This window comes from Diceros bicornis, chromosome 8, assembly GCF_020826845.1.
Source record: "Diceros bicornis minor isolate mBicDic1 chromosome 8, mDicBic1.mat.cur, whole genome shotgun sequence".
In the NCBI taxonomy this organism is placed as follows: Eukaryota; Metazoa; Chordata; class Mammalia; order Perissodactyla; family Rhinocerotidae; genus Diceros; species Diceros bicornis.
The window spans coordinates 14,260,195-14,286,463 of NC_080747.1; the positions used below are offsets into that span (position 1 = coordinate 14,260,195).

Here is a 26,269-nt window from a genome sequence, read left to right on the forward strand (position 1 = left end):
TTCATAGATGACATGATTGTCTACGTAGAAAGTCCAAAAAAATTAGCAAAACAATTTTTCGAACTAATAAGCAATTATCGTAAGGTTGCAGGATACAAGGTTAATAAACAATAGTCAACTGTCTTCCTACATACCACCAATGAACAAGTGGAATTTGAAATTTAAAACACAATACCATTTACATTAGCACCCTCAAAAATGAAATACTTAGGTATAAACCTAACAAAATATGTACAAGATCTATATGAGGAACGACAAAACTCTGATGAAAGAAATCAGAGAACTGAATAAATGGAGATGTTCCATGTTCATAAATAGGAACTCAATATCATTAAAGTGTTAGTTCTTCCCAACTTGATCTACAGATTCAGTGCAATCCTAATCAAAATCTCTGCAAGTTACCTTGTGGATACTGACAAACTGATTCTAAAGTTTATATAGAAAGGCAAAAGACATAGAATAGCTAACAAAATAGCCCAGAAGAACCAAATTGGAAAACTGACACTACCAACCTCAAGACTTACTATAAAGCTACAGTAATCAAGACAGTATGATATCGAACAAAGAGTAGACAAATAGATGAATGGAACAGAATAGGGAGCCCAGAGACAGACTCACACAATAGAGTTAACTGATATTTGATAAAGGAGTAAAGGAAATCAAATGGAGAAAGGACAGTCTTTTCAACAAATGATGGTGAAATAACTGGACAACCACATGCAAAGAAAAAACCTAGACACAGACCTTACACTTTTCACAAAAATTAACTCAAAATAGGTCATATACCTACATGTAAAACACAAAACTATAAAACTCCTAGAAGATAACACAGGATAAAATCTTGGTAACCTTGGGTTTGGCAATGACTTTTTAGATAAAACAACAAAAGTGAGATGCATGAAAAAAAATTAATATAGTGGACTTCATTAATATAGTGGTCTGTGAAAGACTGTTAAGAGAATGAAAAGACAAGCCACAGACTGAGAGAAAATATTTGCAAAACACTTATCTGATAAAGGGGTCTAAGGTCCAAATTATACAAAGAACTCTCAAAACTCAGCAAGAAAACGAACAACCCAATTAAAAAATGGGTAAAATATATGAACAGATATCTCATCCAAGAAGATATGCAGAAAGCAAGTAAGTATATGGAAAGATGTTCAATATCATATGATATTAAGGAATTGCAAGTTAAAACAATAATCAAATACCACTATACACCTATTAGAATGGCTAAAATCCAAAACTGACAACAAATGTGGGTGAAGATGTGGAGCAACAGGAATTCTCATTCATTGCTGGTGGGAATGCAAAATGGTACAGCCACTTTTCAAGATAGTCTGGCAGTTTCTTACAAAGCTAAACCCGTAGGATCCAGGAATTGCACTCGTAGGTGTTTACTCAAATGAGTTGAAAACTTATGTCCACACATAAACTGTGAATGTTTATAGCAGTTTTATTTATAATTGTTAAAAACTGGAAGCAACCAAGATGTCCTTCAATCAGTGAATGGATAATCAAACTGTGGTCCATCCATAGCATGGAATATTATTCAGTAATAAAAAGAAGTGAGCTATCAAGCCAAAAAAAAAAAAAAAAAAAAAAAAAAAACCACAGAGGAATCTTATATGCACATCACTAAGAGAAAGAAGCAAATCTAAAAAGGCTACATACTGTATGATTCTAACTGTATGACATTCTGGAAAAAGCAAAACTATGGGGACAATAAAAGTTCTGTGTTTGACACAGGTTGGGGCATGGGGTGGAGAGATGAATAGGTGGAGTTCAGGGGATTTTTAGGGCAGTGAAACTATTGTGTATGACACTGTAACAGTGGATACATGGAATTATCCATTTGGCAAACCCACACAACTGTACAATACACAAAGAGTGAAACTAACGTAAACTATGGCTTTTATTTAATAATCATGTATCAATATCGATTCATCGATTGTAACAAATGTACCACACCAATGAAAGAGGTTAATAATAGGGGAAACTGGAGAGGGGGGAAGTATATGGGAACTCTCGGTACTTTCTGCTCAGTTTTTCTGTAAACCTAAAACTGCTATAAAAAATAAAGCCTATTAATTTAAAAAACAAAAGAAAAAATCAGATTAAGTGAAAAATCCATTTGATTTCACATACTCTTCTCCCTTTAAAAAACTATTCAGTAGATGGCACCAGAGATCCTTTAGAATACATAATCACAAGATGCATTGTACTACTCATAATGCTTAGTTTTGATGTTGATACATGCTTTGAAATTGTATTTATTCATTAATGAATAATATGACTGACACTTTTGAAAAAAGATGTGTTACAGACAACTAAATTTATATGCAAATTATATCATTCTGTAAGTAGGTAAATAATCCTGGAAATCTAGGAATGCAGATCTGAAGAATTATAGAGCAACAGTAATTCTACATTATGGGTAAATAAAAAAGGTGCTATATTAAGCTATTTAAAAACCAAATTCCAACTCACATTTTGACAACTACATAGCACATCCATTTGACACTTCTTGACTACTAGTGAGCAAGTGTCTCATTAGTAAATCGTCTTTCACCATAGACTAAAAGCATTCACTAAAAGTGGCATCAAGACATTTTAAAATTCAAGTAGGGACAGAAAAAAGTATTATGCTTTTCTAAAAAGCAGAGGGTGAAAACATGTTAATTACCCACCAAGCAACTATCACCTATCTACCCATGGGCATTCAAACTGACATACTCAATATGTAGTTTTATAGACAATTAATGAAGTAGCCCTGACTTATAAAAAACAATCTCTTCTCTCATCTTCTTAATTTATATCACTTTAAAGTGATCTTATACAGGCGCCCAGGTATTATGTACTTTATCCATTTAATGGAGACCAAATACTATATATACTGCCACTTTGGTAGGGATAGGATAGAAGGAGTAGAAGAAAGGAGGGAATCAAAGTAGTATCTGGAGAGAAGAGTAAAATATATTCTTATTTTTCCAAATTTAGAATTCAATTCTCAGAAAACAAATTATCAACAATGGCAGCATGTGGCTGAAATAGTAACACAAACTAGTATATTAACCTTTAATTACCATTATAGATTTACGTACACTGAAGAATTACTATTTAACATTTACTTACATGAAAAAATACTACTCAGAGTTCCAAACAAATTAATCAATAAATTTTTAGAATACAGTTTAACTGTAGTTGATGAACACAGAAACACAACGAAATTAAGTATAGGCACACAGTCATTAAAAACCAATCTTGGAAGTGAATCCCTTGAAAGTCTACTACACATTACGAGGTAATACAAAAATATGGCCACTGATGGATCTCTGATTTGTCCAGAAATAAACATATTAATCTAAATTTGTAAGAGTAATCTATGGTCACCTACACTTTGGGAAATACACCTTAGACGATACTTAGCATAGTGACTTCCAATCTTTTATAGTTCAATTCTCTATTTAATTTAATTCAAAGACATGCCAGTAAGAGGTAAGTTGTTTTGCTTGGCAAATTTTACAAAGAAACAGTAATATCGATTTGAACCAAATATTAAAAAAAAAAAATTTTGTTTGGTTTACAGTCTTATTGCAAGTAAATATATGACCCTTCCTGGCTTTTTTAAATGTCAAAAACAGTTTCTGGACTTTTTACCAACTTTCAGGACCACTAGACTTCAGCATCTACCAGATTGAGAGAGAAAATCTAATACAACCTCGTAATTTTACAGAAAAGGAAACAAAAATCCAGAGAGATCAATTCAGAGATAGTGGCAGAGCTTAGAACCCCGGTTTCCTATCTCCCACATTGTACTCTTTCCACCAGACCATGTGGTCTTACTAACAAAAACAGTAGGACAAGTATCACAAGTATCACTCCTTATTCAAATCTATTGGTTCTTTTTTTTTTTTTTTAAAGATTTTATTTATTTATTTTTCCCCCAAAGCCCCAGTAGATAGCTGTCTGTCATAGCTGCACATCCTTCTAGTTGCTGTATGTGGGACACGGCCTCAGCATGGTCGGAGGAGCGGTGCGTTGGTGCACACCCGGGATCCAAACCCGGACCGCCGGCAGCAGAGCGCGCGCACTTAACCCCTAAGCCACGGGGCCGGCCCTCTATTGGTTCTTAAATTCACATAGTTTGAAGAGCAAGTTCAGGTAGCAAGGGATATTGCAGCATCTGAATCTATTTGACTTGAGTTTTTAATAGTGAGGAATTTATTTGAAAATTTATCTGAATTTATTCAATTCCTGAGTTCAGTAATGAGAGTTCAAATAAAAAGGGACACCTATATTTTATAAGATGGGGGGAGAAAAACTTGATCCACTCCTTTCCTTTTTGTGCGTGTGTTTCTAATTCTATCCCCCCCAAGTCTCAGGGGTCATAATGACTGAAAACGTCTCTTTCTATTTTTCTTAGTAGGAGTGGTGTAATAACTGAGTTTAATTAGAAAAGAAGATTCTAGTTTCCCCTCAACTCCAAACCTCTCTTCACAGACAATATGACAGAAGGTTCCCAATTACCAACAGCAGAAGTATATACAGTATATTAAGTAGATTAAATTGAACAAATATGTTACAAACCAACATGCTCAGTTCACATTATTTTGTAATAATTTCATAATTCATTATATAAATTTTATAATCATATATAATTTATATATAGGGTTAAAGAACTTATAAAATGACGTATATTTGATGCTCTTTTAATCACCCTGAACAATTCAGAGGTATTGATCCTCATTTTAGGCTGAGTCTCTATTCCTTGTGCCTCTTCCTTAATGCCAAACTAACATTGCTCTGGGATAACATTCTAATCATTTTAAAGTTTTCAGACAAATTTTGCCAACACTCTATTGCAACTGTTTTCCTAGCATGCTGTAACACACTTTCATTGCTAGATATATTTCAGCCAACCAAGCTCCAGCATTCATACTATACCAAACAACTTGGGAAAAAAACATTAAAAGAGGTCTATTAATAAAGAAATGTTATCTTCTGCAATCACTGGACTATATTATCAGGACAAGATAATTCTTTAACATAAAGAGTAGTATTAATGTATCTAACTTCTAAAAGCATTTGTAAGAGTAGAATGTAAGAAAAGCATGGCTAACCGAATCTCTCAGATTTAAAAAGACACCTGATTTTCATTAATGATTTCATCTTCACCAAAAATCTCTTGTGATAGAGGCAATGAATGGAAAATCTTACAGACTTAGATTTCTTTTCCTTTTCCTCATCATTCTCCAGGAAAATATATTAACAAGTATGATATTTAGAACACCAAAAGACAAATAGCACACACTCTTGTCCTGCAATTGAGAGGTACAGCTAAGCCATAAAAAAAAAAAAAAAAAAAATTCCTGAGGCTGGCACGGTAGCATAGTGGTTAAGTTTGCATGCTCCAAGGTTCACATGTTTGGATCCTGGGCGCAGACCTACACATATTGAGCCATGTGTGGTGGCATCCCACATACAAAGTAGAGTAAGATGGGCACAGATGTTAGCTCAGGACTTATGTTCCTCAAGCAAAAAAAAGAAGGATTGGCAACAGATGTTAGCTCAGAGCCAATCTTCCTCAACAACAACAAAAAAAGAAATAAAAAAATAAAGAGGGAAATTCCTAAGTCATTATATTATCCATTGATATATTATTCATCGATAAGCCTAGCTACATATTTCTCAAATAAAACTACAGAGGTGATAAAGCAGAACAAAGTCCAGGTCTAGTTTTATATCTAGCATGGAAGCAGCCAGGAGAGTCATTTGACCTGGGCCTCACATTTACAAATTTGCCACATATTTAGAATTTTAATATCATCTTCTAATGAGGTTATATATATTTATATGTGACAGCAGGACTAAAAAAAGGCTTTTACCTTACAACTTCAAATTTCATCCCTCTACTGAACTACCTAGATATTACAAATTAATACTTTTGATAGATCCAATCATGATCTTGTGAATGTAATTTTATTTCATTTTGTAAATGTGTTTAAAGCTTAATTTGTTATACAAAACATTTGAAATATACTACAGTTTGTAAAACCCATCTCAAAAAAGTAAAGCTGCCAAGCATCTCTCAACTTTTCAGAGATCCTTTTTTTATTTTCTTAGTTTTCTTAGTCTTAGCTAAGTTTTGTCCGTGTGTCTAGCTTCTTTAGCTACCACATGGAGGGTATCAAAACTACATCTTTAACCCCACAAGACTGAATGAATTAGGAGGTATAAAGGCACTTCAACAAGGTTAAAGCACTATTCAATGAACACAAAACATTACTAATGATCTGATAAAGAACTTATATCCAGAATTTGTAAAAAATATGTATAAATCAGCATGAGAATGCAAAGAACCCAACTAAAAATGGGCAAATGACTTGAACTAATCCTTTAACAACAAAGATATACCAATTGCCTATAAGAACTTGAAAAAGCACTCAACATTATTAGTTATCAGGGAAATGCAATTTAAAGCAAAATGAGATACCATTTCACATTTACTAGAATAGCTAGGAACAAAGACCTATAATAGTATTGCTCACAGGGATCTAGAGCAACTAGAACTCCCATGCATTTCTAATGAGTCTGTGAAATGATAAGTTTTGGAGGATGGTTTGGCAGTTTCTAATGTACTTTAAATATACATTGATGTGATGACCCAGCAATTCTACTCCTACAGATTTTCCCAAGAGAAGTGAAACAGATGTCCTAAAGTATAAGAATGTTCGTAGCAGCCTTACTAATAATCCCTAGCGACTTATTAATAACCCCTTTCAGAGGAGGTAGTAAGAAAGAACAAAGAATCAAAAATGATTCTTGCACTTTAATCCCGAGCAAGTGAGAAGGTGTCAATGGGACTAATTAATGGGGAACACAGGAGGAAAAAGAACATGTTTACAAAGGAAAATAAGTTTAGTTTAGATTCAATAAATTTAAATTCCTCCTATGATATGTATATATATATGGAGATGTCTAGAAAATAGCATAGAACTTGGAGAGAGGCTGTGGCTCATGTAAGCAGAGGTTAAGTGTTGAAGCCAGAAGAGGGGATGAGATCTGGGGGGGGAAAAAAAGAATATATAGGTACATAAATATACATACGTGGGTATACATAAATTCTAAGGACACAGTCCTTAAGGTATAACATTCTGGGGACAGCATGAAAATCAAATAGTCAAGGAAGTAGATAGGACTCTTACACCTTTTTGTATAAAGACTTCTTTGGGCAGTGTGGTGAAGACTATAGGCTCCTTCTCAGAATCATGTTTTTTGTTTTTTTGGTTTTAAGATTCACCCTGAACTAACATCTGTTGCCAATCTTCCTCCTTTTTTTTTTTCCCTCCCCAAAGCCCCAGTGCACAGCTGTATATTCTAGTTGTAAGACCTTCTAGTTCTGTGCAAGCCAACACCACAGCATGGCTACTGACAAAAGAGTGGTATGGTTCCACGACTGGGAACTGAACCTGGGCTGCCGCAGCAGTGAGAGCACCAAACCTGAACCACTCGGCCATCAGGGCTGGCTCTCAGAATCATGTTTTAAATGCACAAATATATAGGATTACAAAATAAACCAACAATATTGAAATACAATTGTCAAAAAAAATATTTTGAGATATAGTAATATATGTGCTTTTTTTCCTTAATGCATTTAAATATAAGATCTAATATCTACTATAATTTGAAAGTAGTGAAAATGTAAACAATAATTTAAGATATAATATGATATAAAAATATCCATGATTTTTATTGCTGTAACAGGTATTATTATATTTTTTTATTTTTTATTTTTTGTGAGAAAGATCAGCCCTGAGCTAACATCCAATGCCAATTCTCCTCTGTGTTTTGCTGAGGAAGACTGGCCCTGAGCTAACATCTGTGCCCATATTCCTCTATATGGGACGCCGCCACAGCATGGCTTGACAAGCGGTGTGTCGGTGCGTGCCCATGATCCGAACCTGCAAACCCCCGGGCCGTCAAAGCAGAGCGCGGGCACTTAACTGCTATGACACCGGGCCAGCCCCTGTAACAGGTATTATTAATACTACTGTTGTTTGTTGTCAACATTTATATTTGAAGAAAACGTTAAATTTCAGCTAGCAGTTACTGAAAATAAAAATGTTCATTCCCACCCCCACCCCACCCCCACCCCATTCAAGTTCATGGATCCACGAAATCCTATCCATGAACTTTTTGGGGAGTATACCAGGTTAAGAACCCCGGAGCTAGGAAGTAAAATTAAAGAGACATAAAAACTTGATAAAACAATACCATGGAAATTATAGCTTAAGATGGCATATTCTATTTTTAAACTGCAATGATAAAATACTATAACCACTGCTTCATTTATTTCAATTGTGAAGTAGAACAAGAAAGGCCAGAGAACAGCATGTTAAGCAAAGCAAGATAGAAAAGATCTAGAAAAAGTTTCTGAATATTTTCAGAAAAAGAAAATAAATCACAACTGTATTTAAACTAATTTTTTAAAATGTATCCCCATTAGGAATCACTTGATAACCACTATAACCACAGACTGCCAATACAATAACCATTCTACGTACCAGACATTCCACTCCCATCTTGCTTCATTAGCTTTCACTTCTTATACAATCTAATGATATATTCTGCCATGCAAAGTAGGGCCACAACAGATTAATAATTAATGGCACAAGCCTTTTGGCTGGCCCAACTGCTACCCTACAGAGATATGAAACAATTCATTAAGATACTAAACAGGACAGGTAAACCATTTTCTTCTTATAGGGATGTAGTCAGGCAAGTTACTCTAGATACACTATCTCAATGCTCATATCTCTCTACACAATAGTCTGTGTTGTAGTGAAAATCTGACTAGAAATTATTTTGAATGCTGAGTCATTTTCCATGATAGGCTGTCTTTTTTCTGCCTCCTCAGCAGCTATGGCACTTGCTGTTAAGTAGTATCAATTTCTGACCCAACAAAGTAGTTGTTTAGATAATGTCTTATTCCTATTACAGCCATCTTCAACAGAGCTTAGAAGTTATTGTCCAGAGGCTACTGTGGGGGAATTATGGCTGGGAATGGCACAAGTGTTTGTAGAACAGAACCACTGTCACCAATGTGGCATGTAACTCAGAGAGATACCAACATCTCCAGACAAGCTTTTAGATCTGCTAAAGCTGGAGCATTCCTGGGAACAAATGGAAAACAAAGTAGAAGTGTTAAAAAGAGACTCCTTACCAAAGAAAATCTAATATTTTAACAACAGAGTGAAACCCAAATAAGGTTGTAAAAACTCTATTCTAAATCAGTTAAGTTTGATAAAGACTACTATGGACTGCTATAGAATTTAAATGTATTGTTCTCTGGATATGACTAGGTCATGTAGAATATCTAACTACTACAGTAACAGGCAGAAAGGCAACTGAGGAGTGAGGCTTAATACTCAACTAGCAAGACTAATATTATCGCTCCCTTTTGCCTACTGAATATGAGCCATAAAAAGACTTTCTCCAATGTTGCTTTCTTATTACCTTTAATTTTAAATGGAATGAGATTCTAAACAATGCAAATTAATTACTATTAACAAGTATTAAAAAAAAAGTAGGGGGCCATCCTGGTGGCATAGTGGTTAAGTTCATGTATTCCGCTGTGGCAGCCTAGGGTTCACAGGTTCGGATCCTGGGTACAGACCTACACACCACTCGTCAAGCCATGCTGTGGTGGCATCCCACATACAAAATAAAGCAAGATTGGCACAGATGTTAGCTCAGGGATGGGCACAGATGTTAGCTCAGGGATGATTTTCCCCAAGCAAAAAGAAGATTGGCAACAAATGTTAGCTCAGGGCCAATCTTCCTCCTCCCCTCCCCCCCTAAAATAAGTTGCTTATTGAGAAAATAATGGGATAGCTACAGAGGCACAGAGCTACATTTTGACAAAAGATAACCTTTAATTGTTATAAGTAAAGTTATTAAAAACCAATTAACAAAACTCTAATATAACTATGATACCTGCTCAGGGTAATAAAAGAGACACTGAGAAAGAATACATATTTTCTGCTCTCTAGGGGTTAACAATGCAGTATGGAAGGATACAACGTAAAGACTACATATTTCTTGAAGGAGTATCTTGAGGCTCATTTTGTCCTCAATTTCAACATTCCTGAGTAGAGTACAAGAGGTTAAAGATGATAAGAGAATCAGGAGCACATGAACTACCAACTCTATTGTATCTCCAGTGTCTCCTCCTCTATAACGTGCCAGTGCACTCCTTGAGACTAAGCGCTGTATCTCACTCACCTATTCAGTGATCTACTACAGTACCACAACAAGGTAACTCAATAAATTTTATAAATAAATAACTCTTCACTCTTCAAAGGGAATAAGGACTGTATTAATAATTAAGCAAAACGCTAATTTTTTTTTTTTTAATTTACAGGGCATAGAAAGACAAGAATGAGAAGATGTTCCTTTACTCTCTCACACTTTACACAAAAGGTTACTGAACAGTTATTGAAAGGAATTATTAGAGAAAAATGATTTTTTTTCCCCCGAAAATCTTACAAGCTAGTTGATTCAAAAGTGTTTGCAAGATTGAAGACAGACATTGCTTATGCTGCTTTCACTTTGGTTTACTATGTCACTACTGAACATGTAATGCAAAGGACAAAGATAAAATCAAGGATCACGTGAGTGGACATGGGCTTCCTGAGTTTCTCTTTATTCCACAGATTTAATGGTCTCAACTGCCCCACGTAGAATGAGGAATCTGCAAGGTCAAAGGAACATAAAAAATACAGAACTGTAGGATCTTTGCCTTTTTATAACATTTTAGGGTTTTTTTTGGGGGGGGTGGAGTAAGGGGGATAGAACCACGTTATAAGAATTCACGTCATCTTCATAAAAGGAAACTCTTGCTGCACTCTAGTTATACTTGCAAGTTTCATTTCTTACAACCTACTTGAGGTTTTAGTAAAAGCCACTGTCTACCACAGCTTAATGTAGCTACTTATCTATATGGTGTTCCTTTAAAAAGGATATGGACATGATATCCTCTTTTAGTCCTAAATCTAGTTTTGCCTCTCCTTAACCCTTCCTACTGCCTGCTTTTTTTTTTTACCTCTTTAAGCCATGACCTGACCACTGTATTTGTGAATCTCCTCACCTTGTTAAAGCAAAAGTCCAATTCCCCCGTGACTACAACTTTCCTATAAGATCTCTCAGCAATTAAATATTCTTTGTAAGTCAGCTCACTAATTCTGGACTTTGGAAGAATTAGTCAGTCTCTAAAATAGATCTTCAGAGCAGAGTTCTTCAAATTTTGTTCAATATTCACCTCATCAATTAACAAAATTGATAATGCACCTTAAAAATATGTACATTATTTATAAATTACATAGTCACATTCTTATTATGAGCCAACATCTCTAAGCACAGCATATACTTGGAGGAAAATTCATCATTGACAGAATCTTTTAAAGCTATTTATCTAGTTTTCAGACTTAATTCAGATAAAATTACATAGAAGAATATGTATATCCATTTAACTGGGCCATGTAAACTGCAATATATCACAACACTCAGAATGCAAAACAAAGAACGAGGGCTCCATTATCAATCCCTCCTTGTTTGAGGAACTGAACTCTCACTCTTCTTCTCTGAGGATCTTATATGACAAGGTCCATGTGATACCAAGCCCAAGTAAGTGTCCCATTATCAGTAAAGATCAGCAAAGGTTAACTTATTTTTTACTTTTATATTTTGAAAAATATGTTAAATTTTGAAATAATTTTAGACTACAGAAAAGTATCAAAAGCAGTACCAAGAACTCCTGTATATTCTCCTCCAGCTTTTCCCTAATGTTAACATCTTATATAACAACAGTATAAATAGCAAAACCCAGAAATTAACATTGGTACAATACTATTAACTAAACCATAGACTTCATCTGGAATTCATCAGTTTTTCCACTAATATCCTTTTTCTGTTTCAGAATCTAATCTAGGATCCCACATTGCATTTAGTTGTGTTTCCTTAGTCTCCTCTAATCAGTGAAATTTCCTCAGTCTTTCCTTGTCTTTCATAATCTTGACATTTTTGAAGAGTACTGGTCAGTTATTTGAAAGAATGTCCCTCAGTATTATCTGATCCTTTCTCGTGATTAATTCGAGGTTATGCATTTTTGGCAAGAATACTACAGAAGTGATGTGCCGTTCTTACTGCATCATGTCAGTGCACCAATAAGATGTGATATGTTTTATTACTGGTGATGTTATCCTTGATTACTTGGTTAAGCTGGTATCTGCTGGGTTTAAAACCGCAAAGCTATTATTGGGGGAGATACTTTTACAACATGCAAATACTGTTTCTCAACAAACTTTTGCCCACTGATTTTATTTTATTTTTTATTTTTTTTAAAGATTTTATTTATTTATTTATTTTCCCCCCAATGCCCCAGTAGGTAGTTGTATGTCATAGCTGCACATCCTTCTAGCTGCTGTATGCGGGACGCGGCCTCAGCATGGCCGGAGAAGCGGCGTGTCGGTGCGCACCCGGGATGCGAACCCGGGCCGCCAGCAGCGGAGCACACGCACTTAACCACTAAGCCACTGGGCTGGCCCTGCCCACTGATTTTAGCAGTCATTGGTGGATGCAATAATTGTCACTGTGATGTTCTAGGGGTGATTTTCATTTCCCCTCATTCCGTCTACATTTTTTTAATTGGAATTCTTCTGTAAGAAAGAGCTGTCCCTTCTTTCCTATTATTTAATTTATTTATATCAGTATGAAAACATGGATATCGATTTTATTCTATGGGATATATTATTATTTATTTTCTTGCTCAAATTGTTCCAGCTTTGGCCACCAGGAGCTCTTTCAGGTTGGCTCCTGTGTCCTACCAATATGTTCCTATCTTTTTTTGAGCACTTTCTTACTTTCTGGCACCACAAAATGCTCCAAGCTCATTTTGTATTTTCCCAGCCCCAGCTATGGAAGCAACCACTTCTGCAACGAGTCTTGGTTCTCTTTGTTGGAGAAGTCTTATTTTATTAACCACATATATCAATGTAAATAGAATTTCTGCATTCCAGCAGATCATCTTATTTAACCCCTGACTATATGCACACAGAATTTTGGACAGCACTGTTCTATAGCACTGCTCCATGATGATAAATATTTTTTGCTCTAAGAAAATACTCAACAACAATGAAGGAACACTCTCTAATAGTCTAGAACATTTCCAAAGTTAACAAGGATCGATTAAATCAAAGAAATGGATGTAAAAGGAAGAACCACACACCTGTCAATATTATCCATAGTTTTATGTCTACGCCTTCCAGTGTGGGGCCGGCAACTCCGGACTCCAATAACTCCAACAAACAATGATGCCAAAGGTACATAAACATATGCTAGTCTAGGAAGGCACCGACCATTACTCCACCAAAGAGAGTGCTTCTTTTACAAACAACCTCAACAACATCAATCATTATTATCAGAACGATAAGTAAGTGTGCTTTTTAAGAAAAACAAAGCTAGATAAAGACTTCCATGAAAAAATAGCTAGCATTTAATATGGGGTCACAGATGGTTCTGTAGAACCTTTAGAGTATTTTAAGTTGAAAGAATGAGATATGTGCAAAACAAATCAAGAGCCACTAGGCCATAACACACCCAAAGGAGTCTGGAGTTCAAATACTACTAGATAATTAGAGAATATGCTCAGACTCACTAGAGTATTTGGCTAGCATGATGGCTCCAGTTGCTCATCAGAAACACTGGCAGCCTGACTTAGTGTGTTTAAGAGACAAGCAACTCTAAAGCAGGTCACCTTAAGACCTTGCTGACTTAAATAAAAAATGAATTTTCTTAAATACACATAAAAGCACTTTAACATTTCCAGTTACCATAAAGTGTACTCTCCATTACCCATACCTAAAAAGTAATCTAAAACAATAAATAGTCCCCAAATAATTTATACTTTGCTTTAGAAAACATGACCTTTCATTACACAAATATATTCATACAAGACTTTTACTGTTATTAAGTTAACATTTTAAAATTAGTTCTGGTTCTCTGAGTATTCAGAATATAAAAGGAATTAGAAAAATGGCTAGTAAGATTGGCCAACTTTGCAAACTATCCTGAAATTTTACTTCAAAGTGTCTCACATGTTTATTGAAGGTTGTTTAGCGTATATGCCTATAAAAATAATTTTTTCAAATATTTCTTTACACTTTGTTTCACTTCTTGAATACTACATTGGCTAAGACTATAGACCACCACATTTTAGCAAAAATTTTTCCATTTAATCAACCAAGAAATTGAAGCACAAAAGTGAATTTTTATTTGTATAAAATAGACACAAATAATGTTATAGTATGTATTCTATTTACCCGATAATTCTACTCCCCCAAAGCATCCAAACAGTACATTTACTGCTGAGCGTTATGAAGCATTACCACTCACTTCTGAGACTGTATGACACCTTACACCTTGATGTTAGTTATTAATTCATGGAATCCTAAGGACAATCTTCTTAACAATTACAAGATTTAATTTGGGAACTAAACCCTAAATGATCTCCCTTTGTTGATTTAATGTGATTCCAAGTAACCGTATAATGATATATAATAGCAGCAGCAGTTTTAGATTATTGAGTCCTTTCCCCCAACCGAACTTTACTGAGGTATAATTGGTACACAAAGAAACTGTACATAATTAATGTATATATTTGGGAGTTTCGATGCATTATCTCTTCTAACCATTACAATAATCCTCTTGAGAAACCTAGAACTATTCCCATTCTATAGAAACGGAAAGTAGTCTTAAGGAGGTTAAAAAGTTTGCCCATGGTCATACAAGGCTATATATGTAGTAGAGCCAGGACAAGAACCCAGGTGTAATCTAAAACCTGACCTCTTAGCTACTGTGCCATACTGTGATTAGAGCAGGTCATTTTTATGCCAGTGCCTAGAGTTCTCATACATACAAAGCAACAAAAATTAGCGCAATCCACTACAGAGTTACTCCTCATTGGATGCCTATTATAAATATGGCACTAAGCTGGATGTTTAATTATATTAATTTATATTAATTATATTAATCTTCACAATGATAGAATATCACCAAGTTAAGTAACTTGCCCAACATGAAAGCTATTTAATGGAAAAAAAACAGCAAGCAATACATCTAGGTTTGATTCGGCCCATATTCTTTTTCTACCAGAAGCTACTATTGAACTCACAGTATACCTATCAATGACTAAAACACTAAAATCTAAACAAATATCTTCTGTTTTAATGAAACTATTTTTTTGGTGGGTGACAGCAGACAACATCTACAGAGTATAGACAACATCTAGAGTATAAGCATCTACAATTATTATGCCTCTTCTGTAGATGAGAAAACTAAGTCACAAAAAGGGTAAGTAGTTTGTCAGAATCACATAACTAACACCTGGTGAGGTGAGATTTGAATTCATATCTGTTCAATGGTAAAACTTAAGCTTTGCCCCTTCTACTGAGAATAGAAACATTTTAGAAGACTTCACTCAAAACACTTTAAGGGGGAAAACACACACCATAAAAATATAAATCCCTATGGAGAAAGGCAGGGGATGATTGCTACTTAGTACTAACAAATCAGTGAGTTCTAATCAATAGATAAACTTTACAAAACAATCTGAGCAGGCTGTGGATATAATGTACTACTAGCCAATAGCAAATAGTAAACTATAACTGACAGTTCATAATTATATGTAAGCTAAAAATGGTGAGGGGGATGGTAAATTATAAAACAATTTGTCACATTTCACAAGAACAGTATTTGATCAAACTCTCTGCTAGAATCCTAGACTCCTTATACCTTAGTAAGAGAAATTCAGAAAGAAGTATCAGCCACTGAGGTTCCAAAGTATCACAGACAACAGGTAACTCTTTAAAACAGAATTATATCATATTAAATGAGAGAGAGGAAAGCTTCTGCGTTACAGCAAGTTTAACAAAGTGCTATTTTTATAAAAACTGCATTTAAAAAAAGATCTTTATGTGAGAATAAGAAACTGAAAACATCAGACTCAAAATTATGACAAGACAGAACTTCATCCTTTTTTTGTTTTCGCTGAGGAAGATTTGCCCTGAGCTAACATCTGTTGCCAATCTTCCTCTTTTTTTTTGGATTGAGGAAGATTAGCCCTGAGCTAACATCTGTGCCAATCCTCCTCTAGTTTTTATATGGGATGCCCCCACAGCATGGCTGATGAGTGGAGTAGGTCCGTGCCCAGGATCTGAACCTGCAAACCAGGGCCACTGAAGCGGAGCACACAGAACTTTAACCACTCAGCCAACGGGCCGGCCCCAGAACTTCATCCTTTTACGAGAGATGAGATGGTAGACTGGTTCAGTGTCTGGCTTATAACTCGGGTGTTTTTTATACTGTAGTTATCACCCATAAAACTACAGTATCTGGAGAAAATTATCCGGGAAAAAATAGCTGACCAGCAACATACCCCTCCTCTTCCTTTTTACTTCAATTCAGGACACATGAAATATTTCAGTCCATGGCTAATTTCCTTGACCATTAAAAGTTTTCTTTTTTTTCCTTAAAAGGCCCTGATCTTGAGATTCTAATACTACCCAGCATGTTGCGCTGTCTTAAATTTGCAGGCAGGCTACAGTCAGGTTTAAAGTCTTACACAGCTAAGACAACACGAGGAAATATATTTTTAAGAATTCTGGATTAGAGTTTTAGATGCAGTATTTATAAGGGCAATGAAAATTTTCTATATTTATGCTTTAAAAGTACATCTTTTTTTAAAAAGAAAAAACTAGGCAAAAGAATTGTCATAGCAGTTTTTACTCTAAAGTCATCTAAGACCTTGCTGTTTTTAGGTATATAATGACACAGATAACCACTGTTTTTAAAGTATACAAACTAATAAATGTTGTGGTTTAATTAAAAAAATTTAAAATACTATGAAGAACTTGAAAAATTAAAAAGACAAAATTTAGAAAGAAAAAAACAGAAAAGGAGACCTCTAAGAGACACAGATTTCCCAAAAAGTTTCAAAAACAAAAGCCTTATTTTCACAGCATCTAACACGCACATACAATTTGTGGCAAGGGAGCTGAATGAATGTGCAACATCAGTTCTCATAAAAACAAAACAAACCCATCTTAGAAACATACTATTTCATAGAGCAAAATTTTAAGACATCTGAATATACAGCAACTGAGAAGGTGAATGCTTTCCAGGAAAGTGCTTTTGCATCATCTTTTGAGTAGGCTCCTCTTGTATTTGCTTGGCCAACTGGCAATACTCCTGAACCATATTGCTGTGTGGTATCCCAAAACATGTTAGGCAGCTGAGCCATGTTATTACAAAACCACAGACATGTATGTAGTGTGTATGAACATGCATTTTTTTTTAAAGATTTCATTTTTCCATCACTTTATACCTAAAATGCATAATTTAATTATATATAAATTGAGTGGCAAATATATATCACATGTTGAAGATGCCCTTGGTGTTTTTGTTTCAAATCTTTGACCAAAACTATTCAAAAAACAAATAAGTGTTTATAAGGAACTGAAAACATAAAAATTATTAAAATATTCTTTGCCTCCAAGGGGTCAAAAATCTACTAAAATCAATACTCTTAAGAGGATACAATGGAATAATATTTAAAATTGATAAAGGTAAAAATCATTTTGTAAAATCAAAATTATCCTTAAAAATCTCTTAAATAGCTCATAAGTACAGTATACATCACTTAAGGTCTATAATCTCATACATTATTATGTATTATGAAACACATCTTTTAAACAAGAATCACACTATTTGCAGAAACGCTTTAAAGTACAGGGGGCATGTAGAAACTAAGAGCTATTAAAAGAACAGTAAATTCATTTATCTCCCATCTTATGGTCCCTATGGGGTACATTCTGACCAAGGAGAACAGAAGATAGACGCCCACATGAGACAGATTTTTATTTTTCACACTTTAAGGCATATTTGGTGATGATATATCTGCTGTGGGGTCCTGATGCATTTGACACTTCTAGTGTAGGATTTATGCAAGAATTTTGATAAAAAGATACTCTAAGTCAATCAGGCTTGGGAAAAAGTTTCACAACAAACAATGAATGGAGTATAAAAGAACCTAGCATATTTAACTTCCAAGAGTCAAAGGAAATGTTGACTGTAAAGCAAAATGTCTTACATCTTGCTAAGGAGGCTGGATTTAATGAAGTTAACAGTGAACATGTTAACTGCTAACATCACATAGTGAAGAGTTTATGATTAAAAAAATCTTTCAACTTGATGCTCATCATTAGTTAGGCAAAGATAAAGGAGTCACAAAAACCTGACACCAAATCTTTAATGAAATTTTAGATTGTGCAGATAAAATGATAATTGTTGCAAATGAGTTTGATTGTGATATGAGAAGACTCCATATATGAAAAAATGAAACTGCAAGCAAAGTCTTGGGTGACCAGGAGCTGAAAAATTGCAGGTGAAGGGAACTTAATAGCTCATTCATTTTTAGTTTTTTAAAAAAATGCCATTGCTTTTTCTATGGCTTCAGCTGATGATTCAAAGCTAGTTCCATGGATTCAGACATGGCATTTAATTCACCTGTTCACTACTTCACCTGCTCTCTCTGGCTTAACATTGCTTACCACCAAACAGCAACAAGAACTAAAGCTTCCATCTCTTTTCTTACTATCAAACTTCACTTGGGCAACTTTATGATCCATTAATTAAACATTTTTTTAATGTCTTATTTGATTATTTTACTAAGTGCTATTGGCATATATAATTATCTTACATTATTTCATTATTAATTTACATTATAGTACATGCTCGTTGGTCAAGTTATTTAACTGTTATTTCTTTGTATGTAAAGGAACAGAGATAATCTCTAAATCTCCTACCTGCTTTAAAATGCTATAATTTTAGTTGGTCTTAAAAGGAAAATAAATTATCTGTAAACTGAGGAATGGGAGTGGCAATCACCTACCATATGCCTAATCTGTAATTTTTCAAAACTGATATTATCTTTAACTCTTGAAATGTATTTCCCTTAGGATCTCTGTAGTTTGTTATCTTAATTTTTTTTTTTTTTTTACATCTTTGCTCAAATGTCATCATCTGACTACCCTTTAAAAAATTGTGATCACCACCTCTATCCTGGCATTCCCTATGCTTCGCTCCCTACTCTGTCTCCACAGCGCCTACATATATTTTTTTTTTCTTTTTTTTCATATATATCCAGCATATATGGGAGGGGCGTGTGTGTGTGCACGTACGCACACATATTCAGCCACAAATATAATTTACTTGTTTACTGTCTGGCTCCACTCACTAGAACATAAAAGTCCATGAGAACAGAGATGGTTTTTGTCTTTTGTTCACTGGAATGGTACCTGGCATGTTTTAGAAGGAGGCTGAGTGGGTCTTGGTTGAATGAATGACCTTCACTAATCATGGATGAGAAATATGTTTTATGAAGCCCAATATGCTAGTCTTGCTTCAAGGAAAGTCATACTTGGGGAAAGAAAGAACTAAATTAATAGCATTCTATAAAAGATCATATAGGTGACGACGTAATTGGTGAGTTCATGAGTTACTCAAGAAAACAAGGAAAATATCATTAAAAGGTTTATTTAAAAAATGGTAAGTTGGGGCCAGCCCAGTGGCGTAGCAGTTAAGTTTGTGCACTCCACTTCAGCGGCCCAGGGTTTGCAGGTTTGGATTCCAGGCACGGACTGATGCACCGATTACCAAGCCATGCTGTGGTGGCGTCCCATATAAAGTAGAGGAAGATGGGCACTGATGTTAGCCCAGGGCCAATCTTCCTCAGCAAAAAGAGAAGGATTGGCAACAGATGTTAGCTCAGGGCTAATCTTCCTCACGAAAAAACAAAATTGGTAAGTTAATACTAAACAGTTATACAGCACATATTGGTTCTTCTGTTACATCCAAATACAAGTGCTTTTTTCTATTTAGTACTCTGATTATAAAGTACTTTGAACAGCATATATATATTACTACATACAATATATTCTAATAAAGACTAGTTTCACTATCTGCCATGTTAGAGCAGAGCAGAGCAGAGAAATATTACCCAAGGACAGATGGTAACTCAAAAAATAGGGCCCCCAATAGAATTATCTCTCTTCTGAGAATCAGGTCTTCCCTCTCACCCACTAAACTATACTTGCTCAACAAACTAGAATATGCAAAGAAAGAATTTAGACAAACTCCTAAGGAATTATATAATGACAAATGGAAGAGAATCATTGCTTCCCCAAATTTAAATCATGTCCTCAAAAGGTTACTGGGGTTGTGCAAACCCATTGAAAGAATAATTCAATGACTAAACATTTCCGAAAGGAATTTAGAATCACTTATATTTTCAGTATTTTTGGCTGATTCCTAGAACATCTTAGAATATTGGCACTTGCTCGTCACGTGCAAGGACTCACTAAAGATTTATTGTAAAAGTCTGGCATACTGTAGCTGTGAGTCTCATTTTTAAAAAACTGTGGATAAACAATCATGATTTTAAAGCTTGCTTTTCATCTTTAAAACATTCCTTTTCTAAATGATTTAAATGCACTCAATTAAGTTTTTGAGTATTAACTGTACCATGTACTATTCTAAGTGCTGGGGTTACAGCAAAACAGACAAAATCCCTGTCTTATTGGTTCTTATATTCTAGAGGTAGTAGACAACAGATTTTAAAAGAGGGGTCAGGGAAACTAAAAAAAAAAAGCAGAATAATGCCAAAGAGAGTCACTAAGATGACTTATCATAAATAGAGTGGTTGAGGCAGTGCACAGTCAGGGTCAGGGGTAATGTTTGATGATAAGAAGGAGTGAGCAATGCTCACTGGTGGAAACAGGATTCCAGATGGAGGAAATAGCAATAGCAAGTATGAAGATGGGAATAAACACATTTGAGGAAAAGCAAAAAGCCAATGAGTCTGCAAAAGAAAGACCAATAAGAGATGTGGTCAAAGAGGAGGCAGAACTAGACCATGCAGAGTCCTTTCCAAGTGACATGCAAAGCCATTGGCAGCTTTCGGATAGAGGAATAATGATCTGATTTAGGTTTAGGTTTTAGAAACATCATTTTGCCTTCTATGTAGAAAAATGAATTGGTAGAAAAGGGAAAAGTAGAAGGAGAGAGACCAGTTAGGAGGCTCTTTAATAGTATATGCCAGAGATGAAGTGCCTTGGATTAAGGTGGTAGGAATGGAAATAACAAGACATGGTCAGATTTAGAATAAATTTTGAAGGTGGAGCCAATGGGACTTGAAGATAGGTTGGATGTGGGAATGACGGGCACTGAGGACTCAAGAAAGGTTCCTAGCTTTTGGGCCTTGACCAACTAGGTCAAGAGTGATATCTTTTACTAAGATGAGAAAGGCTGGGGCAGGGGAAGGTTTTGGGGGAATAAAATCAAGTGTTCCGTTTTAGGCAGGTCATGCTGAGATGCCTATTAGATATTCTAGTGAAGAATATCAAGTAGGCAGTTAGATAAAAGAGGGTAAAGCTAGAGGAAAGATTAAGATTAGATATAATATTCAGGTATCATCGGCACACACATGAGAATTAAAGCCATAGACTGAAATGAGGCCATCAAGTAAGTGAAGGTATATCAAGAAGAGAAGACAGGCCAACCCTGGTGGCCTAGTGGTTAAGTTCAGCGCACACCACTTTGGTGGCCCAGGTTCGGTTCCCGAGCGCAGACCTACACAGCTCTGTTAGCAGCCATGCTGTGCTGGCAGCCCACATACTAAAAAATAGAAGAAGACTGGCACAGATGTTAGCTCAGGGTGAATCTTCCTCAGCAAAAAAAAAAAAAAAAAAAAGCTGAGGACTAACTTCCTGGGGCTCTTCAACATTTAAACGTTAAGAAGATGAGAATCATCAAGGAACATGTGAAAGAAGCAATTTGTGAGAAAGGAGAAAAAATTCAAAGAAAATAATTTTCTAGAAACCAGGATAAGGAAGTGATCAACTCTATCAAATGATGCTGAAAGGGTGAATAAGATGAGAACTGATAACTTTCCTTTGAATAGTACAAGATGAAATTACCAATGAAACTGATAAAACAATTTAGTGGAGTAGAAGGAAAAAGTCTAATTGGGATAGGTTGAAAAGAAAAGGGAAGTTTAGAAGTGAAGATGGTAAAAGTATAGACAAAAACAAAAATTTGTTAAACATCTACTATGTGTCAGATGCTTGAGATATATCAGTCAACAAAAATACAAAAATACAATTCCTCATGCTGCTTATATTCTAGCAGAAGGAGAAAGACAATGGACAATAAATAAAAGAAATATGTAAATTATGCAATATGTTAGAAGGTGATTATGCTACAAAAAGTAATGATGATTTTTAGTTGTTGGAAGTTTGAGGAAAAAGATATAAAATAACCACCTGGAAGAGAGGAAATTGACTAGGTTGAGACTTGGCAAGTCAGCATGACTGGGTATTTTACTCCAGTCAAGTTCAGCTGTTACAGGGTAAGTGTGCAATAAGTGGGGAATTGGATTAAAACAAGGATAAGGTTCTGACAAGAAAATATGACAAAGGAAGAGAGAGGCAAGGGAATTAAGATTTTATATGAAAGATGATCACAGTGATCATCTTACTCTGAGCTGAGTAAGGAGAGAAGTGAAGTCATGAAGAGACAATGAACAGTTAAAAATGGTGTGGTCAATAGACTGGAGGTTGCAATGAGGTTAAAAAAAATATCGGAATGAGTACTAGAATAAAATGGTAGTCAGAGAAAGGGATGGTTAGAATTAGACTTGGGAGGTGGTAAAGGTCTAGAGATGATCTTGGGAAAGGGCGGCTGGAGTGGAACGGAAGAAAAGATCATTGGAAATGAAGAGGTCAAGTAACTGTGAGACCAGAATGTTGAACGTATCAGCTACATAGTATTTGAGGTCACCAAGAAGTATGAAGGGACTAATATTTGGGAGGAAGAAAGTGAAAAAGCTGGTCAAGGTCTGCAACATGATAATGTGGATGTAATAGTTTGAAGTCATATGCTTCAAAGGAACTCAGAGTTTTGAGGGAGGAGGGAAAATAAACAATCAGAAAGCAGCTATATAGATCTCAGAAGCTGCCTGCCAATTTTATCACCTGTATGTTATATAAAGCAAGTAACTAAAAACAGCCAGCAAGGGAGAGGGCTACAAAAGCATCTTTTATGAAAGTATAGGTTTCAGTTATAGCAATAAAGTAAGGAAACATAAGAGAAAAGAGTGAGGACATAGGGAATTTTGCCAATGAAACACAAGTTCCAGAAGACACAATGGAAAGAATTTGGGTGCTCATAAGTCAGTGACTTACACTGCCTCAGGTGATCAGAGAATGTGAAGCTAAAAGTCCAAATAATTTAGTTTATATCTCATAGGGATAGCTTTGAAAAGGCATTTTACACCTATATGACTATGTCTATCCACATTTCAAAAATAAACTGACTGATATGCAAACTATACACAGTAATATATTTAAGTATAAAGCAGGGAAAGGTAAACTATATGTACATGCTAAATAATTTCCTTCTTCAAATTGGACAAATGAAGTAATAACACCACTGAGTATGTATGGAAATTGGAAGATACTTGGACAATTTATCTTAGTACTCATTCAGTCATTCAAGAAATATTTACTGAAGACCTAAGATGTGATAAGTATCATTCTAGATACCGAGGATCCTGCAATTAGCAAAACAAAGTCCCTGCTATCATGGAGCTTTCATTCTACTCTGGCACTCTAGACAACTTTAGGGTTAACCTCTAAAAATAATTCAATTTTGAAAAATCTCTAAAATAAAAAATAGACAAAACTAGTTAGAAGTTCTCCTCTGTACTACTACATAATCCCTCCCCCTGATTCTATTTATTCAACCCTGAAAGAGTATTTCTGACTAGCTTCTAATTATAAGAAACTGCCAGAACTGTGTTTATTTCAAGTAATGTTTCCTCCAATCTATCTGTTATTAAACACTATAAGGGAACTAATCACTAAAACTGTTCATAGGTGATATAAAGGAAATATGGAAACCTACGAGAAATATAGAGCATTTTTCATAGGTCCTCTCTAGTCTGCCTAGTTCAATTAAAAGACGACTTTGCATCACTTAATGACGAGGGCACGTTCTAAGAAATGCATCATTAAGCAATTTCCTTATGGTACGATCATCACAGAGTATACTTACACAAACCCAGATGGTATAGCCTACCACACACCTAGGCTATACAGTACTAATCTTATGGGACCACCGTCGTACATGTGGGCAGTCTATGACTGTAATTCTAAGCCTAGGCTGCTACACAGTAGAGAACAGGAAGGTTTTTCTACTTAATACTTAAAAGAATCTAGATGCTCCTCACACAGAACATCTTTCACTGTTTTTTATTTCTTCCAGGACTCAAATGTTCCCAACACAGAATTAAAAAGACATGTTACTTAACTTCTCTCTGCTTCATTGTCTACCTGTTAAAGTGATAGCAGTACCTACCTCTTAACATTGTTTGGGGATTAAACGAGATAAGACATATAAACAATTTAGTGCTCAATCATAATTGATGACATCAATCATCAGCATTATCCTGAGTAGTGAGGTCTCAATAATAATAGCTAACATTTATCATTATCATCCTTCCCCAAACCAGTTAGGAAAGATAATATACAAGTTGCAAAAAAGACATTAAAATATTTCTTTATGTTTTGGCAAGATGATCAACGTGCATATGTTCCTCAAACTAAACAACAGATTTAAAGTATCAGTAACACTAATGTTACTAATATCCAGAATTTATAAAAATGGCCGAGCTTGGGAAATTTTTAGGAATCAAATAAAAGCTTCACCAACAAGATGCTTTATCAACATTTTAGTTGCTACTCCAAAGACTCAGAAGTATTTCCTGCCTTTAAAAACACACTTTTCGCCTTTTACTTCAAAGTAGAGTTAATAGTAGAACTAAATAAATAAAGGAGTTAAGACCATTTAAAAGATATGGTTATTGTTTTCTAGCCTCATCCTAGTCAGACCATATTGGAAATCTCTAAAATGATTTTATCCAAAGAAAATTAAAAAACAAACAACAAAAAGAAACCCAAGTAAACAAGTAGAGAAATTCATATGTTTAATTAAATCTGGAAAGTGATGATGGACTACAAATAAAGGAATTAACAAAGATAAGAACTGAAGTAAAGCAAAAATACTAATAAGAATCTTTCATTTAAAAACTCAGCGATCTTTCAAAGATCTTGAAGAAAACCAAGAAATCTCCAAATGGAGAGGTCACTAAATATCCATGAACACTCACCCAACCATTGGTAGGAGACCTCTTGAAGACCCAGATGCTTGAATCAGCTGAAATAGTACCAAGTTTTTACTGATTACTCTTAATAGGGCAATGGAGCACAGGTTAACTCCATACTATCAAAAATTAAAGGTTATTAATATTGATAATTCTAGCTACTACCATTATAAATTACTCAAAGGAAAAGAAGACAGAATAGTAAGTTTTAAGGTGAGAGAAACGATGTGTACATGTTATAAATGTGTACATTTCCTCCAGTTCTTAGTGATACAAATCTGATCACATAATTCTTCTTGTAATTGTAAATATGTTGCCAGAATAAAATTTTATAAATTAACATGTTATAAAATTGTTAAATAAAGCACGTGAAATATTTTTAACATTAGTTCAGATCAAAAAATTTTGAAAAGAATTTGTTTTTTAAAGACAATGCCAATTTTCTCAACACTAAGTACTTCAGTAACATACAGGAAAAGATTTTCAGTTTCCTGCACTTAAAAAGTATAGTTCCTAACTTTAGGTTTTTTAATATACTAATGATTCTTCTAATCAGAGGATTATCATATTTCAACACATAAAAGAACTCATAACATTTAAGACTAAAAAAAGCCTCCTTTCCCAAAAGTGAGGACTATTTTCAACATTATTGATTAAAACTTGAAAGTTACCAATTTAATAGAAAATATCCAAGGTTACCCTAATTCCAAAGAGGAGTAGATGAGAATACAGTAATGTTTTTCTCAACCTCTGGAAGCTAGGAGGTGTGATCCTCCCTCCCATCCCCCATTCCCCCCACACCACGACTTACTCCAAAGGTCTATGTGATACAAATGAAGACACTCTACGACTGCAGAAGTGGCCAAGAACAAAAAATGGAAGGTTCTATATTTCTATATTTTTCCCAAGTAACTAAGATATAAAAACTAA

The 26,269-nt window shown here is 34.9% G+C and overlaps 1 protein-coding gene across 18 annotated transcripts in view; it reads right to left on the bottom strand.

Moving 5' to 3' along the window:
- LCORL (ligand dependent nuclear receptor corepressor like) overlaps window positions 1-26,269 on the bottom strand; it is a 158,072-nt gene that overhangs the window by 78,163 nt on the left and 53,640 nt on the right. Inside the window, exon 1 of one of the 18 annotated variants that reach the window (XR_009220941.1) lies at window positions 25,346-25,385. The exons of 16 other annotated variants lie outside the window; for them this stretch is intronic. Coding sequence is in view for 1 of the 2 variants with exons in the window: in XM_058546804.1 (XP_058402787.1) it covers window positions 25,346-25,392 (47 nt within the window). In the remaining variant the exon portion in view is untranslated. Of the gene's footprint in view, window positions 1-25,345; window positions 25,393-26,269 lie in introns of those variants that run through there. One more of the 18 variants, XM_058546804.1, reaches the window with a different exon arrangement.